Source organism: Melozone crissalis, unplaced genomic scaffold (genome assembly GCF_028551555.1).
Source record: "Melozone crissalis strain CALT ecotype California unplaced genomic scaffold, PUWL_Pcris_2 ptg000002l_1, whole genome shotgun sequence".
Taxonomy (NCBI): Eukaryota; Metazoa; Chordata; class Aves; order Passeriformes; family Passerellidae; genus Melozone; species Melozone crissalis.
In genome coordinates this window covers 7,206,147-7,225,128 of record NW_026535780.1, presented here as the reverse complement: position 1 = coordinate 7,225,128, position 18,982 = coordinate 7,206,147, and the positions used below count along the sequence as shown (strand labels likewise).

At 44.4% G+C, this 18,982-nt stretch overlaps 1 protein-coding gene across 1 annotated transcript in view; it reads right to left on the bottom strand.

Moving 5' to 3' along the window:
* Window positions 1-18,982, bottom strand: part of NDRG1 (N-myc downstream regulated 1) — a 74,679-nt gene that overhangs the window by 33,842 nt on the left and 21,855 nt on the right. The window contains exon 2 of the mRNA XM_054270362.1: window positions 6,427-6,502. Within this exon, the coding sequence (XP_054126337.1) occupies window positions 6,427-6,502 (76 nt within the window). The remainder of the gene's footprint in view (window positions 1-6,426; window positions 6,503-18,982) is intronic.

Genomic DNA, 18,982 nt, shown 5'->3' with positions numbered 1-18,982 from the left:
GCAAGTGGGTGGTGCTGTCAAAGTTAGAGGCAGAAACACACTGAGATTATTCCAGAAGGGAGAGTCTCACAGTATACTCAGAGATGAGGAATGCTGTCTGGCTCTCTAGGTTGCACCCTCACAAGATTATAGTGGATTATTTTTATATATTTTGCATTGTCATATTGATGTTGCAATGACAAGGACTTAAGTTACAAAGCATCACAGCTAAGGTTGATGACATTTCTTAATTTACATTTATTCATGAGGTTGTACTATACAGGTTGCAGCTTCTGAGTACATAGATGACTTGTTCTACCACCTATTAAAATTGCTTGGTCATTGTTATTACAAGTTCTTTCTAACCCCTGCCAAAATGTCTGTGCTGAAGTTTTCCATGATGAGTGCATGAGGATTTTTTCTTGTTTATGGAGGAGAAAAGTATAATTTATGGATATTATTCTGTTCCCATGCATAGCCAGTTCCCTTTTCTAGGATGAACTTTAGCCTTCTAGAGCTTAATGTGAACTCAAACTTTGCACAAATGGCCATTGTGTTAAGACATATCTTTCATTCTTCCCAAGCAAGTCCCTTTATAAAATTACCCAAATGTAAGCATTTTCACATGCTGAATTATGTGGGACTACATCTGGGCAAAAGTCTTCCACTGCCTGCAAACATCAGCATCCAAATATACAATCTGCTCTTCCCAAGGGCTGAGCACACAGCCTGTACCACAACAGGTGGCACTGGTGAGGAAGGGTCTAAATCAGCAATATTAAGTACATGAATTTTCCTTGCTTCTCAAAACAAGCCCTTTAAAATCCTTTAAAGTGAGCAAAAGGCAATTCACCATCCTCTCTGACTTATTTCAAAGCCTTACCCATCTACACTCCAGGTTAGTGCCCATCACAGGCAGAGAACTCTTATCACTTTCCAGGCTGTGTTTACAAGAAGAGTTGGAGTTATACATGCCCAAGCTTTTATATAGCATTGGGATTTTACATAAAACTTCATAAAATTCATAGTGTTTCAGATGGGAAAAAACATGATGCTCTTAAACTGAATCATCTAGGAAAGAAAATATAAAAGGTCATCATAAAATTCTGCAGTGCTTCTACTGCATTATTAATTCCATAGCCCAAAACACCACAACTTTGTCAAAGGATAAAAATACATCTTAAAATTTAGCAGAGATATGTTACAGTACATGCAAAGCATGTTTAGAGCATTCCAGAACTATGGCAGTAGGAAAATTACATCATTTGACAAGGTGCACACGATCTTCCTGAAGAAAGCAACACAAAAACCCACAGCAAGAGCAATCCTTCCTTCCTTGAACAGTGCATTTCCCATCTGGATGTCTGTTTACTGTGTTCACAAATAAAAGTTCCTTTGAAAGCTGCATCCTACTTTGCTGATTACTCTTCCATTACAGATTATGCCCACTAGTAAACACACTAGCAGATTTTTTGTCATATTGCCTCCACCTCCAGAGTCTTCATGAGGGCATTAGAGTTGAAAATCCTTATTAATTAGTTTGTGCTTCCTAAAATTCAGAATTTCTTAAAGTCAGATTGTAAGAAAAGTCGTCAGGTTGAAAGAACAACACCCAAAGAATGGTTGAAAGCAAATGGAAATATTTGTTTTGCAGTGAGTTGGGTTTTCAGGTTGCACTAAGTCCTAAAGTTTGGTGTTTGTACTAATTTCTGCATCATCTGTACAGGTCTAGCAGACTGGCCCTACACATCCATGGTAGAAAATAAGCTGAAAAAGCTACACTTTCAAAGCTATACTTAGGTCAGGCAGGAAGCAGCCAGTTGATGGCTTTGGAAAGTGGCGAATAACCAGTTCTAAAAACAGGTCTTGAAAAGGAAGATCCATATTGACTAACTTCCAGCTACCAAGAGAAAAACCTTGACAGATGAAAAAGATATATTAAAATTTTGACAACTAACTGAAAGGAAGCAGCCCCAAACCCAGAAGAAACATAGGAAATGTGATCAGCCACACAAAATAAGAGCAGCAAAACTGACACACATCCTGCTTAGTACAAAGAGATACAGCTGTGGAAAATTTCCTCAGCACAGGCAGTCCAGCTGTGCACCAGCAAGCACACCATGGAACACCTCTGCATGGAGAACACCTCCTCTGACAACAAACTCCTGGGCATTATCCAAAGGCAACACTCTTTTGCCAGCTGGGAAACCAAATAGGCCTGAACCTGCAGCAGCCCTGAGACAAAAGTAAAACTAAACTCATCTCCCTCATCATCCAACATAGGAGCTTGCACGTTCAAGTCTGACACTTGGACAATTTCAGGCTTTACCTTTTTCTGTACTCCACTCTTGCTGTTCTGGATTACATGCCAGACAATGGTACTGATTCCCATGGACTCTCAGTACTGGGATTAATTATGTCATAGTAACACTTCAATGATACATGAACACATTCAGGAAAAGCTCTAAATGGCTCCTTACTGCTGCTTAAAAACCACAGCTAGAGGAAATTACTGATAGGGATTACCGCCCACTAGCTGTCCCTCACTGAAGTCACCCAGGGCTCTGGAAGTGACACAGATGGGGAGAAAAGCTGCCACCATTTGATAGAAACACCAGGTTCAATAGCCATTATATCCACAGCCATTGATTTCCAGGATGTCTAACCCAGATTTTAGTCACCCACAGGAATACACACCACTGAACCTGAAAACGGGTTTGCCTTATTCTTAGTCTTTGAAACAGTTGGAGAACATTGCCCCTAACTTTCCAGTAGTAGCAAGTAATTTACTGGGAACCTTTGGGACAAAGCTTTTGACAGAGGCAGAGGGGTAACTGCTGCTCCTGGACCTGAGCAACCTGATCTAGTGGGTGGTATCCCTGCCCATGGCAGAGGGGGTGGAACTAGAGGGTTTTAAAGGCCCGTTCCAACACAAGCCCTTTATGATTTTATGATGAGCCACTGAAACTGGAGATCAGCCCCACCTAACTGTCCAGGGAAATTCTCCACAGAGGCAGCTCCAGGGACAGCACCATCCTGCTTTAGGCAAACATTCAAATTCACACCTAGAGCTGAAGCAAAGGACAGTCTGTAAATGCAGTGCCATCTTTTTAGCAACACAGTGACAAGAAAAATTGGGATATTCTGTACTTCTGTATTTCTAAGTGCTGTGACTGAACTTGAAAGTTAGATCTAAAAAGTCATCTGGAGGTCTTACTTCATCTCCAGAACCAGTATTTCATCCTTGTTAATGCTAAGCAGTTGCATTTCCTGTATATGGGAAGGTTTTCCTGACCAAACCATGGCACTTAGAGAAAGTCACTCGTGTTGTCATGGCTGTGACTGAGCTGCTCCAGGCCATTGCTTGCCCAGGCTCTGCTCTCCCTGGCAGCAAACAGGCTTTGCTGCCTTAAGCTTCCAGCTGTGCACATGATGTAAACATTGCTGATCCACCACAATCAGAATTTGTATTATTTTTGAGAGTCTCACAGTTCCTGCTCATGTTCTGAAGAGCTTCAAGGCAACTTCACCCCTTCTGTATCTTTTCTTTTACTCTTTGTCTATTTTGAGTCAATAAAAGCAGGAAATGTCTCATTATATATATACTCTGTGTTTTGTGCTCTAATGAGGTAAGTGAAAAACCAGCATTTTCTGTGGGAAGCTAGAAGTTTGTCAAAGTCTCTTAAGCTGCTCATGAGAAGTTTTATGTTGCACTTCAGTCAAAGAAATTAATCACTTAGGCTTAAAATCTGAATCAAAGAATTTTTCTCCCAACACTTCACTGCTAATCTCACCTGAACTACAAGAGCAAATTACTTAATTGCCTTATAACTACCTCTAAGGATCAGGTTCCCTTGCCAAAGTGTTCCAAAAGGTGCCCTGTAATCTCTCCACATAATTGTCATAGTCCAAAAAGGAATGTCCAAAGAGCAGAGTACCTCCCACTAGAGGAAAGACAATGGGGGAATCCTGCTGGTTTTACTGAGCATTCATACAATCTACCCAGATGGTCTGCCACAGTTTTAGTTTAGTATAAAAAAAGCCATTGTGGAAGGCACAAAGTGAAAACCTTTAGAGTTTGTTTTCTGGTGGCCCAGGTGCTGGTTCCCAAACACAGGCAGTGCCTGTGGCAGCTCCCTCAGCAGAGGGTGACACTTCTTTGGCTTTGCCTAATTCTCTGGACACCTGACACTTTGACATCTCTATCCTGCTGTCATCTGGGTAAAGAGGCCAATGAACGCAGAAAATAATCACAGAAACCCTTCTTTCTAAGGGAAACAACTGCAAACCCGAGCTTGTCTAGGCCCTTCTTGCCCAGTCTGGTTCAAGGTCAGTGACTTTGCAGTGCCCATTCTCAGGGGAAGAGCTCATCTCCTTACAAGAGTATGTAATGACAGGACAAGGGGGAATGGCTTTACACTGAAAAAAGGTCCATTTTAGCTGGATATTGGGAAGAAATTCTTCACTGTGAGGGTGCAGAGGCGCTGCCCAGAAAAGCTGTGGATGTCCCATCCCTGAAAGTGTTCAAGGCCAGGCTGGATGGGGCTTTGAGCAACCTGACCTAGTTGAAGGTGTTCTTATCCATGGTAAGGGAATTGCAATAGATATTCTTCGAACAAAAACCATTCTGTGATCTCACAGTTCAGTACTTGTAGAAATGTTTAAAGTTTTTAAAGTTGAAATCAAACCCATTCAGTTTTCTGCTGCCCGAGGAACTCAGACTCAGAAGCTGAGGCCTTCCAGGCCCCCTAACCATTATGCTGTGGCATCTGCTCAGTTTTTACTGAAAAATATTAGGTGTAAAAGCCAAACCCCAAGGAGTCCATCATTACTACATTAAAACCTGCTTTCACTGCATCTGTGTTTTCCATATCAAAACACACCAGATCCTCCTGAACACATTCATGAGTTACTCTTCTTGGAGGGCCTGGGACTCATTAGTACTCTGGGAACTGTACAGGCCCTTAAGAATCACAATTTGTGCTGCATCTACTCTGAGCTGTAGCATTTCATCCAAAGTCATTAAATTCTTGCTGTGCATCATACCGCATTAGCTGCCTGCTGTTTACTCAAGTACCTGTGATAAAAACACAGTCATTCCATGCCAAACTACATTAGACTCTGGTTAAAAGACCACAAAATTAAAATAAACAACAGGAAAGAAATATCTACACACACAAAAAAAAACCCCTAATGAAAATACCAAAACCAAACCAAAACAGAAAAAGCCCCCTCCCCCTGCCAAAAAAACCTCCAAAACACAAAAATCAACCACCAAATATGTTCCCAGAGCCAAGTTCAAAGTGCACTGCTTAATGCCAGTGGCTGAAGTTTTGATGTAAATTAAACCTGTAACAGCCAAGGCTGTAACAGCAAGGCAGGCTCCTCAGATGTTTGCCTGAATCACTTTTAGCTCCTTTTTACACTCATTTCCATTGCTTGCCCTTAACAGTGAGTTTTACAGCAGTTGTGTATCTTTGACACACTTTGATACACGCCAAAAAAAGTTGATAAAAAGCCAGAAGAAAGCAAAACAATCAAAACACCATGCAGAGAACCTGGACAGAAAGCTTCAGGTTGTCTTTGACCTCTTCTATGTCATTACAAGCACATTTTCTAGGTTCAAAATACGGTTCCTATTTAAACCAGAGAAAGAAAAACCATCAAAATAACATAGGTGAGAAATATTTCTATCTGAAGTCCTGTTTGGGGATGGGGTGCTAAGCAGGGCACTGTGATCTTTGTGAAACAGTGGGTTATGCAGTGAGCAGTGCCAACTTGCAAGTGTTTCATAGGAAAACTGAACCATGATGAAAAACATCAACCAAAACCTCCTCCTTAGCTGAAGCGCAATCCCTCCTTTCACCAAGCCCAGTACACACACTCACACTCCCTTCAGGGGCTCTGAGCCCGGCAGCGCCCGGGGGACGGATGGCGAACTGTCCCCGTCACCACACACGGTGACAACAGCCCCACTGAGACACACGGTGACAATAACCCCGCTGAGACACAGAGCGGACCCCGAGTGCTGTCCGGGGCTCCAAATCCAGCACAGAGCTGCGAGAGCAGAGAAACGCGGGCAATCACCAGTGGTCAACTTCCTCAGAGAAAGTACGTGCCTTGGCTGCACAGCTGTTTTCCAGCCCAGCCCAGCCCATCCCACCCCACCCCGCTGCTCCCTGCCCGGCAGCCCGGAGCTCGGCAGCAGCATCCCGGGACGGGCCGGGGTCCGGCTGGGGCGATCGAGCCGCTGGGAGCCACCGCTGTCCCGGCACAGCCCTGCCCGGAGCCACGGGGAGAGGGGCTCCGTTCGAAGGGAAAGCGGGAGGGTGATGCAAAGATGGGAGCTCGAGGGGCAGCGAGGGCGGGTGAAAGGAGGGGTGGAAAGACGAACGGAGGGATGGAAAGACGAACGGAGGGATGGAAAGACGAACGGGGCTCCCTTACCTGCCGCTGTCCGTGCGCCGCCGCTGCCGCCCCGCGCTCCGGTGGCCGCCCGCGGCCCGGGGTGCATTTATAGCCCCTGCCCCGCCCGCCGGGCGGTGCCGCCGCCGCCGCCGCCACCGGCTCCGCCCGCCCCGCTCGCCCCGCCGGCCCCGCCGGCCGCTGCGCCCCCGTGCCCGGCCCGATGGGGAGCCCCGGTATCGGCAGGGAGCCCCGGGTATCTGCAGGCAGCCCCGGAATCGGCAGGGAGCCCCGGGTATCTGCAGGCAGCCCCGGTATCGGCAGGGAGCCCCGGGTATCGGCAGGGAGCCCCGGGTATCTGCAGGCAGCCCCGGAATCGGCAGGGATCCCCGGGTATCTGCAGGCAGCCCCGCTATCGGCACGGAGCCCCGACACCCACCGCAAGCGCGGCCGCCCCTCCCTGGGCCCCGCAGAGTGGGCTCAGCGCTGACATCGCGCTCCCGGAGGGCTGGAGAGCCCCGTCCTGCTTTCCCCGTTAGCCGGGGCTTCCAGCAGTTCGGCCAGGAGAAGGGAATGTGTGCAAGGGCTTGCCCAAGGACCCAGCTGCTCCTTGGGAAAGGCTGAGCTGAGAGAGGCGACAGCGGTGACCTGGCACAGGTGGTCTTGGTCCCAACTCCTACTACTTCTATGTGATATAAAGTCTATTTACCAGAGTTGCAAAATCTTATAGTCACACATTAAAATGATCACTAGGAAGGAACTGTAATTGCAGGGGGGGAAAATGCCTTTGCACATTTCTGGTGAGGTTCAGAGGGTGCAGCCGGTGCTGCAAGTGCTGAGTGAGTTTCCCAGTGAACAGCCCTTTGGCAAGAAGTGCAGCTAATCGTTTATTCCAAAAAAGAGGCCCTGGCCTGCTGAGCAAAGAGTATCTCTGTACACACAGTTCTGTGTGCAGCCATCCGCCGAGAGGCGGGTTAAACTGTCACGGCTTCAGCTGCTTTTTCTGACTTTACTGTAAAACACTCTTCCCCCAAGTGTGTGATTTCACTTAACAAACTTCACTTTTATGGCATGTTACTGTGACCCAAACACATGAAATCCACAGCATGTTGTCATTGCCCTTTATGAGGTGGCCTGAAGAGGAAATCAGAAAATCCTCAAACTCTGAAACTCTATTAAACTCTCAGTCTTTGTTTTCTCAGTTATATAATAAGGTTATTAACTTGAGTCTACAAAAGCTTGCTTCTATTTAAATGCTTCTCTCCTCCTAAGTCAGCTTCTGCACCTGAGTCAGAAACTGCTGCCTTTGGAAGTGGAATCCTGGGAATCTGGTTCCTTTTTCACCACAAAATTATGGGAGATCATGTTGTGCAGCTCTAATTGAAGTATTACCAAGTGTAGAATAAAGGGAATGTTTTGCTTTCTTCCCTCTGATTAATTAATGTCTGCAAGGATGAAAAGTATTTCTGAACAATGCATGAGAGCATTTGTCATCCTAAGACAGCACTGTTCTCTATGCGCTTTCTTTGGTTTTTTCAATGACAAAAGGCCTAATCTTTTTCATAATTGTTTTAAACTGTGATGCCAGGAAACCAATGAAACCATCACAAATAATTTCATTTGCAACTGAGTTTATTTTGAAGTCATATGTTCAAAATGACGTCATCAGCTCACTGGCATGCTGTGTTTGTTATGGAAGCTCTGTCTTGCTCAGTGTACCCAAGTCATGGAACAACTGCAAATGCTAGAATGAGAACATGGGCTTGACTAACTTTCCAGCAGAATAATCCTTCCTTCATCTGGTCATGAAACAATATCCTCACTCAAAAACATTCAGTTCTTCAGAAAACAGATCTGGGGCAGTGTCTGAATTGTATGATTTGGCCCATCCTCAAGCAGTTTTAGAGTGTGCTGTGCTTGGCTGCTTTTTGGGGAAGGGGCTGAAAGCTTCAGAGATTCAGATAAAATGAGCTAAAAAAACAAGTGCTGAGTCTGGAATGGTCTGGAAAACTGAAATGAAGTGTTTTCTTTCACTTTGGCCTTGCAGTTTATTTAGATCACATGCAGTGTTGGACTTTCAAAAATGTTGAAGGCAGGCATGTAGAAATCCCAAGGAGTAGTTGCTTGGAAAGCCTGGTAATCTGTGCATCCAAACAGAGCCTTCAGTAGTTCATGCACTCCTCCCAGCTATTTTGCTAGTTGTGGCTGAGGATAACCTGATTTACAGTCACTTCTGAGAGACTGGTGGATTGCGAAAGAAAATGAAGTAATTCTAAAAATCCAAGTTAGGAAGTATTTTACTGTGTAAAGATGTAATTGATAAAGCTTGCACTCAGAGATCCAAATTCTGACCTGTGCCAGAAAGGAGCGCAGCTGAAAGCTGAGGGAACATCACTCCTCTCTGCTTGAAAAAGTCTGCGCAGAAGACAGGTTGGAAAAACAGGAATTTCCAGGATTAATTTGCCAGTGTCACTGCTGACAGTGCAACAACTCAGCCTCAGTGAGTTTTCAGGCCGTGCTGGGCTGCAGAACTGCTCTCACTGCATTCCCACAGCATCTGGATGGCTCCTGCAGCAGCAGCTGTACGTGTACAGACGTGTGTACTTCAGGAACCACCGGGCTGGGGAGACAATACAAGCTGCCACCCATGTGAGCCCTCTGAAATCCTAATGGGTATTTCTGTTGTAAATATTATTTCACTTAATAAACCAGCTCTGTGCAGCTGGCAGGCACTTGTCCTTTTGAGAAGAGCATCTCTGGAGGGGTGGCTGCCCTGACACAGATCTCCATTCCCATGCCAGCAAACAGGCTGTGCAAATGAACCTGTGTCGCAGACATCTTTTGTGGGAAATCCTTTCCTTAGGATTTTTTCTTCCTGAGAAGCTGAGAGGCCTCAGGGACAAAATGTAAACATTGATTATCTGCTGCTGTGTAATGCAATAGGTGCATCTGTGATTGGCCCATGTTGGGTGTTTGTAATTAATGGCCAATCACAGTCAGCTGGCTTGGACAGAGCCGAGCCACAAACCTTTGTTATCATTCTTTGCTATTCTATTCTTAGCTAGCCTTCTGATGAAATCCTTTCTTCTATTCTTTTAGTATAGTTTTAATGTAATATATATAATAAAATAATAAATCAAGCCTTCTGAAACATGGAGTCAGATCCTCTTCTCTTCCCTCATCCAAAACCCCTTGTGAACACCGTCACAAACCTGAAACCTCTTCTGTGCTGCTGGTGCTTTCACTTGAGATCACAGCATAGGTTTTCAAGTTATTTAAGAGTAAAGTAAACAAGTCCTTGGTTTACTGTTTTGTTTTATTTTATTTTACTAAAATGTGTTGCTGTAGGTACCAATACAACCAAAGAATGAAAGGCCATAATTCCATGCTAGTGCAAGACTAATCACGTATGCTGAGCAGAAACCTGCCTATGTGCTCCAGTATCTGGCAGTAACAATATTTCAGCATTTAAATAGCACTTTAAAGCCATTAACTAATCAATGCTGACAAGGCTCCAGGGTAAAGAGTATGGTGCAAATGAAGAACCACCAGAGTAGGGACCTGATCCAAAGTCCACCAAAGGGTGTCAATTCCATCAATTTTGATGCTATGGAAACAGGTGTTAATTATGAGATTATTTCTCTTTCCCTTGACATTATACTTCTTGCCATGCCAACATTAATCCAGGAAATTTCAGTGGTTGTGCTGCAGCAGCAAAGAAGGAAAAAAGAGTTAAATAAAGTTGGAGTACAGTGTTATATTTTGCAAAAGATATTATGTATTTGTTTAGAAAGATCTCTGCACACTGTTTACATTTAAGCAGTGGTAATATTATTAGTCACTGCAAAAGAAACTGGGTGTTCCCTTGTTCTCGCTAACAATACAGGAGGGATAATTTTGGATTAAGCTACATGTTTTATGAAAAATATACTTGATGTTTGCTGGTTCATGTTAAAAGAATTCCCTGTGTGACCCATCAAATATCACACCCTGTCCACTGGGAATTTAATTCTACTATAGTCTTTTGTTGTTGTCTTTGGATCCCTGGATGATGCTGACATGTAGCCATTCAGATCATTTGTCCTTCCAAAAATTATTCAATGCAGCTTTGAACCAAGGGCATTGACCTCAAATAAAAATGTAAATAAATAACACCACAGACTGAAGATTCACATGCCTTTGTCAGAGATTTTCCTGGTATTATTCATATCCCCACTTAAGTACTTATTTCCAGTTTGGAAACTTCTTTTGGCAGGTTTAGCTGCTTCAGCAAAAGTGTACAAGGGGGTGAGTCATTATTTGGTCTTGCATTAGGAACTTCCTGCCATTTGCAAAGGAAGTGGATTTTTAAAAAAATTTTGAAAATATTGTGTTTTTCTGTAAAGAATGGAGGGGCTGGGGGGTTGATCTGTTTTGCTTTGAACAGGTTTGTGCCTTTAGGAGGTTTTGGTGGAGTGTTTTACCATGGAAGCATTTCTGTAGGAAGCTCTGTTGCTGCTGTGGAATCTGTGAGTGACATTGGCAGCAGGACTTGGCTGCTCAGTGACGCAGCCCCACGTTCCCCACTCAGGCTTTTGGTCCCATGACATGGACAAATAAGTGCCTAAGAACTGGGTTTATGAGAAGCCAGCATGATGACTGGTAAATATTAAAGCTAGCCAAGAGAAAAAGCCAAGAGAGACAAGGTCTAAAATAGATTTTATGTTTATTTCCACATAAGGTTTTTGACTGTGAGTTCCCTCTGAGATGAATACCTATGGTCACTGAGAGTTTTCTCCATGCTGCCTCACAATCTGTAACCCAGAGAGGATGCAGGCAACCAGGGACTTGGTGTCAGATCCCAAACTCAGCTGTGTGTGAGCACAGCTCTTCTGCTAACCAGGAAAATGTCTCAACCACAGCCTCCAGGGTGGGGATACATCCATTGCACAATGCTTTGCCTGCAATCCTTCCTGAAGGAGTTAATGCATTTTGTAAAAATAATGAAAGTTCTTCAAGCCAAACAGGAAAAAGGAAGAATTTGGCTCTGCAGCTCACAGATGTCATTGTGAAGGCAGAGAGATAGCTCTACATGCCTGCTGCAGTTGGAAGGGGAATTGGGATTTGCTGCATACTTTCACTCCTCCTCCAAACAGAAAAGGCTCCAATTTCAATATCTAGATGAAAACCTGTCTCTCACACTAAACTCACAGAGAGCCTTCATTTTTGGATCTATCTGTTGTGCAAAGCTTAAGCCAGCAGGGATTATCCTGAAACTTGTGCAGGATAAGACAAAAGGAAAGAAATCCCAGTTGGGGTTTCAATTAGGACCAAGAGCAGCTCCCTTTCCCAGGGTGTCAGGGGTTTCACACACATCCTGATTTGGTGGCAGCACAACTGGGGTTTTACAGGTCTCAGTGGCACCTGTGCTTCAGACTAAAGGAGCAAATGCTGGGTCCTGAACCTGTAAAGGAATAATCCTGGGCATCAGTACAGCTTGGGGGCTGACCTGCTGGAAATCTGCTCTGTGGAGAAGGACCTGGGGGTCCTGGTGGACAACAAGCTGTCCATGAGCCAACAGTGTCCTTGGGAACCAAGAAAGCCAGAGGTACCCTGGGGTGCATCAGGAGAGCATTGCCAGCAGGTCAGAGAGGGGATCCTGCCCCTGTGCTCATCCCTGTGCAGCCAAACCTGGAGGTCTGTGTGCATTTCAGGAGCCCTCTGTGCAAGAGAGATGTAGAGATCCTGTAGGGAGTCCAGTGGTGGACAACAAAGATGATTGAGGGACTGACGCTTTCTCTTCCAAAGAAAGGCTGAGGGAGCTGGGCCTGTCCAGCCTTGGAAAGAGAAAACTGAGAGGGGACCTCATCGATGTCTGTCTGTCTGTCTGTCTGTCTGTAGGGAGGTGTCAGAGGATGAACCAGGCTCTGCTCAGTGGTGCCCAGCAATAGGACAAGAGGCAATGGGCAGAAACTGATGCCCAGGAAGTTCCATCTGGATATAAGGAAGAATTTATTTACTGTGCAGCCATCAAGCACTGGCACAGATTACCCAGAGAGGGTGTGGAGCCTCCTCACTGGAGATATCCGAGAATTGTCTGGACTCAATCCTGTGCCATGTGCTCTGGCATGACCCTGCTTGAGCAGAGAGGTTGGAGCAGATGACCCACTGTGGTCCCTTCCAGCCTTACCCAGTCTGGGATCCTGTGACTCTGGGATTCCCTGAGGTTCAGGTGAATTCACCACAATCAAAGTGTAACACACAGATTTAGTCTCAGTTTGGCTGCTCAGATGGGTTCTTTGTGTAACCTTCTTTGTCACCTGCTTGCCACTGTGCAGAATTTGAACAATGCCATGCACTGTGGCCCATGAAGGTCCCTGGTGGCCCCAGCAGGATGTTACCAGCTGCTCACCTACCCTCGTGTTTGTCCAATGGTCTAAAAGAAAGCTGTTTGGGGCTGATGGGGGATTGGAGAACTGGGTTTGCTTGAGTTTGAGTTTGTTTGCTCATGCTGGAGGAATGTCATACTCTTCAGACCTGTCCACCTGTTAAACACACATGTACACACCTTGTGGACAATTGCACAGTTTGTTGCTTTAGATCTACACTAAACATACACAATAAGTTCCTTACAGATGTAGTTTTCCAAGCTGGCATGAGATATTGGTTTTTTTCCATTCATGTGGATTTTTTTGCACTCAACTATGGGCAGGCAAGGAAGTACAGAAACCAATTTAACTGTGAGCTAAAGGCAGTGCCTTAGTCCTACACAGCAGTCAGAGGTGGGAGAAATGGAAATTTGAAAGGCTTTAAATATGAATGGATTTTTCTCAGCTCTCTCAGACATGGGTGCCCTTCTCTACCCCATCCCCAATGAGAAAGTTGTGTTTGTTCAGATGGAGTTGCCTCTGCCTAAAGAAATAGAATTAGTAAGTAATGCTGTCATCATTAACGTCTAGCCTTTGACATTCCTTCCTGTTGAACTTTTCTTTCCAAAACAGCCTACAAGAAGACAAGATGAAGACTAATTAATTAATTAGTGTTTTAATTAGACCACTAATTAAACTTCTGAGGGGTTGAGTGAGCAGAGATTTTAACAGCCCAGCTAAAGCTCACAATTGTCCATCTACAACTTCTTCATCTGAATCCTCCCTCAATCTGCCTGGCCAAAACCTTGGTGTGCCAGGACTCCTTCCCATTCACTCAAGGATTCTTGTGGGTCTTTGCAAGTCAGTATATCCTGTGGTTCTGTGATCCTGTGATTTGCTCAGTGAGAATCTGACTGACCATCCACTGAAAATACTGTCCTGTGCTGCAAATTCAACACCAAATTTAATAGAAGTACCTGTAAGTTTTACTTGTCTTTTCCTAAAAGCAGCTTTCAGATACTAGAAAGGAGGGATTTTATGAACCTGACCATCATGAACCCCGCTCACATCCTCCCTGGAGGCTCAGTGTCAGGGATGTTCTAACAGAGCTCACCTGGGGCTGCACAAGCAATTTGAAGCCATTTAAAGCCATTTATGTAAAACAGACTTTGCAGCAACTTGTTCTTTAGCAGGAAAGTGTGACCAAAGAGGTGTTGTGTATGAGTCTGTGCTCTGATAAATTATGCTGTTAGAAACAAGAGATCACAGAAATTGGAAGCCACTAGGAAATCTGATTTCAAACAGTTTTCTGCAGGTTCCTTTAGCTGAGCTGCCTGCAGTTCCTATACTGACCAGGACAGAAGGCACCAAATGCAATTTGGCATCTTTTTGATTATCTGCAGTCATTATTTATTTGAGCAAAATTGCTCCAAAACTGAAGTGCAATTGCCCTCCTCTCTCCCTTTTGCCCCCATCTTTAGCTGTTATATTTTTAAAGAAGTTCCTCTAGTGGCTAGAAATCTGGAAAGTGCTTCCCTCCCCCCTCACCTCTTCCTCCCACTCAGTCTGGCTGAGGCATTGCTCCACACAAACACGTAGCCAGGGTTCATCTGTGTGTACCAGAATCCTTCCCATTCCATTTCTCACAGCCTCACTGAAGGAACATCCAACTCACATCTCAGCTGAACTTTTGAACCCACCAAGGCTGACATAGCTCAAAATCAAGCAGAACAGGCTGAAGGGAGCCTATCACTTTGAGGAGCAGCTAAGCAAGTGCAAGACAGAATTCTGTCCTCACTGATGTCTGATAAGGAAGAGCTGGTAAAAGGCCTGATCATTGTCTAATCTTCCTCACATAGAAATATCATGTGCCCTCTGCTTGAAAGTGCACTGAAAAGTGTGTGTCCCTTTGCCCAGGGGCAAAGCAGAGCAGTGCAAAGCTGAGCAATTCACTGAAAGAAAGTCTGGTCCTTCAAGGCCCTGAATGACATGTCACTTGGGATTAGCTAGATGGCTGCTGCTTTTTTCTGAATTTGTTGGTCATAAATGCTGGTCTTAGAACTTTGAACACAGAATCAAGGAGACACAAAGTCCTGTTCTTGGACTCCTCCTGGGCATAAAACACAAACATCAATGAAACAGAGACTTCAGGTTTCTTCCCTGACTTCTGTCCAGGCAGAGGAGACAAGGATTGAATGGCTTCATACAAAAGTCTCAAGGAAGAAGATGCCAGAGAGAGCATGGATAGGACACAAGCAGCAGTTTCTGATTGCAATCTGCTTTAAAGAGTTTTTTTGACAAATACTGGGTGTACCCTTCAGACAAAGCAGTGGAGGGAGTAGGGACAGGAGAAGAGAGCAATAGGTAAGCTGATTGTAGCCCTTGCAGCAACACTGGACATGCTCTTTTTGCCAGCCATTTCAAAACAGTTGCTCAGAATCAAAGAGCCAGCTCTAAATCAGCAGTTCATTCATTTAATAGCTTTAGAGGCTGTTCCCTATTAAACAAGGCATGGTAAATCTGTTTCAGATTAGCAAAGCAAAAGAGTTACAAAAAAAATCCCACTCTGGTGTTAAGTTTTGGCCTGTACAAGCTGTCTCTCAAACAGATGCTCTGTCCATTCTGCTAAATATAAAATGGACAGCCCCAGTGTCTGGCCCTGACCCTGAATGATGTGGCCTGGCTCCAGTCTTTGGGTGATCCCTCTGTGTCAGACTGACCCCACAAGTTGTGTGGCACTTGGCCCTGGTTCTCTTCTGTGCTGCAAGTGGTGTCCCTTCGGGTCCTAAGATTTATCTTTATTTCTCTGCTGTGTTTTTGAGTACAAAGGCTCTGAAAAAAACCTAAGGGCGGTGTTGCAACCCACAAGAGTGATGTATTCATGGCCTGAAGCTGAAGGGGTGTGTAGCATCCCCCGGGGTATGCATGAGGATGGGGCAGCCTTGGGAGGCTGTGTGGGCTGGAGTGTGGTCATCACAAACTGCCGGCAGCTCCTGGGGAGAGGGCAGCCCAGAGTCAAGGAGAAAAACAGAAATTCACCATGTGGGAAAGCAAGGGTATGAGCTCACACCCTGTCCCTTTTATCCTACACATCCAGAGGAACTGAGCAGGCTCCTCTGTGGGTTTTATTATCACAAGCATCCACCTGGAGTTAAACACTGAGCAGAGACAACTCCTGAAAACCTATCTAGCCCTCAAAAACTTGCTAATGAAGAATTACAGCAGGTGAAGCGCCACCTCTGCTGACAGCCTCTGGATAGGTGCAAAACACTGGGAAATTTCAGCTTCCATCTGCCTGAAACTGGGTGCCAAAAGGAAGGCAGTAGTCTCATTTCTCACAGCAGCTGAAATGTTTGATATGTTTAACAGCTTTCAGTTAACTCAAGAACAGCTCTGATAAGTTTTTTTTTAACAGAATACAGACACTCCCATAAATAAAACATATCTGCTGTATTTTTATCGGAAAACAAATTGTAAAAGAAAAATGAAGAATTTCTCAAGATGCCACAGAATAGAGACATTTGCAATCCAAATCATACCTCCAGGAAAGCGTTCCTCAGCCTAAGGCCGAAAGAAGGAGAGAGGTTCCTTGCTGTAGGAACCATCAAAGATGAGTGATGATTGCCAGGTTGATGTCTACCATCAGCAAAGCATCCTGTTATTTATGGGAGGTTCCTGACATTTGTCCTTGGAAAAGGACAGCTGTTGGAGAGACTGGCTATGTGAATTAAGAGACAGTGAGAATATATCCTGTCTCAGGTAACATTTTTGACACTCTCACCCACAGCATTTTTATTTTCAAGTTGAGAAAGTATTGAAGAATGCATGAGTGTGCTTGAAAAAAGGCTGTGATACCAGGCCTGAAGTGTGTCAAAATCAGTAGCTTAACATCCAGCTGAAGGCCAGTAATAAATGGAGTATCAAGGGCATCCAGGATTTTTCAATGTCTTCATCAGTGATTTGGATGATGAGACAAGGGATTTGCACCCTGCAGCAAATTCCAAATGATGCTTAGTGAGGGAAAATGATTGATCCCAAGTGGCAAAGCTTTAACCAAGAAGAACTTTGAGAAACATGAAAACTGCCAAGAACTCCCTGAAATTCAGCAGGGAGAAGTTTCAGGTTCTGTGCTGGGGTGGAATAACCCCACACATCAGCACAGGCTGGGAACTGGATGGCTGAGACTTTATAAAAGGGAACCTGGATGCCAAAATGTGTAAAGAGAAAATATTCTGCTCTCATTACAGGTGGTGCAAACAGCACATGGAGCTATATTAGGAGAAAGAGATTCAGGGAAATTATTGCTTCCTTTATTCATCCCTGGTGAGACCAGTTTTGGACCTACCAGGATGTCAAGAACTTTAAAAGCTCATCAAAGGGCTGCAAAGATAGTTATGGAAGGGCAGAAGATCTTCAAGGAGAAGGTCAGGGAGCTGAGCTTGTTTGTGCTGCAAGAGGAGACACAGGATGGTGGAGCAGCAGCTGCACCTGGGTGAGGGGAAACTGGAGGGATGATGAGGACAAACCCTTTTTGGTAGTGGCAGAGAATATAAAGGGGAAACAGACACAAATCATGGCTTGGGAGGCTGAGATAAATCTGATGTTTAAGACAGTAACAAAAAGCTAAAGGAAATTGAAATAAGTTCTGCTCAGTGGAAGGAGCAGGCCCAAAGGAAAGGAGGGCATGGAGTAGATCACAGCAGTGCTGGGATCTCCACTGTAAAACAGAGTCAACAGTGAAGGGTGCCAAAAGGGCTTAAAAAGGTGAACTCTGGAGGCTCCACCTACTTGGAAAAATAAGCAGTTTCTGGACAGAAATTCTACTGTACAGCATGTCCTCTGGATATGGATGGAAGGCTTAGAGTTTAAAACCTAGGGAAAAATGAGAGGCATAAGGTCTCTGTTAATTTTGGAAGAAATATGGTTCTTTCTGACCTACTTCTTAATCTTCAGAACAAATATCTAATAGAGCAAGCATCTGAGGGTCAGTGTGGGCAGGTCAATGTCATTTAAAACCTGTAAACATCATATTTCTTTTTTGAACAAATAAGTGGTCAACACTACAGAACTACTGATAAGGATGGGCTTTAGATGAGAAAACATTGGTTAAAGTTATTGTTAGGAGGCAGCTGCACTGCCTTTTTCCAGTTCCAGTTGTCACTGGAAAGGTAAGAGCTCACTGTAAATAAAACTTGATTCAGAGGCATCAAACTGCAGAGCACAGGCTGGAGCAGGAAGGAATTCTGGTGAAAATGCTGAGGACAAGGGTGTCAAAAAACCTGGGAAATTTCAGGGCTGTGTTGGAGGATATCCAATGAACAGAGTTAGAAAAATCCTAAGGCTTGCCTTACTTACAAAAAGTACAGATCAAGCAGAGTAAGAAGGAACAACCAGAGCAGTGTTAACAGCAGCTGGAAAAATGCATCTTAAAGGGCTGCTTGTATTTATTTTCTATGAAGCACAGCCCTTATAGCTTGTATCCTAAATGGCCCTGGTGGAAGATCCAGTACTCAGACATATAATTTCTCTTTAATTCACAGCTCATTTCACAGCAGGTGATGCCCAGCACTGATCACAGCCTGGGGACAGGAGCTCCCACAGTCTGTAGTGAGTTATTCCTGCTGCTGCTTGCTGGTCCTCACTGCAGTGGGCTGATCACCAGTGGTGCCAAATGAAAAAAGCATCTTTTCAGGAAATGTATGTTGATCCCTGTTACCTCACTGAACTCTCTAAGTGTCTGCCAGCATGGCTGAGGATTGAATTTAGCTTTTCATCACCCAGAGCTGAGCCTTAACATAAAAGGATGCAAGGCCACAGGTGTTTAATAGTGTGCAGCAAAGCTTTACAAACTTTGTTAATTATTATTCATTAATTTTGTTGTTACATTGCTTGGTAGAGCTAAGGTTAGGTTAAGGCTGGTTTACTAAGTTGAGGCTAATTTGTTCAATGAAAGTTAATTTCGTAAGCTAAGGTTAATTTACTAAGTTAAGGTTATTTTACTAAAAATTAATCTTGAGAGACATTTTGTGACAAAAATTACTATTGAAGTGGTGAGGAAATTCCCTATCCTTTTCTGCTTGAGAGCCAAGGCCAGAATATAAGACTGGAATACTTTGAGGTTGCTGGTAATTACAAGTACTGGAGCTAGCACAAATATTATTGTTGTGGGATGAGCAGATTCTGAGTGCACGTAGGCTTTGGGTAAAGGCCTGAGTGTTGTAATCCACCCACACATGGTCTGTGGCACTGGG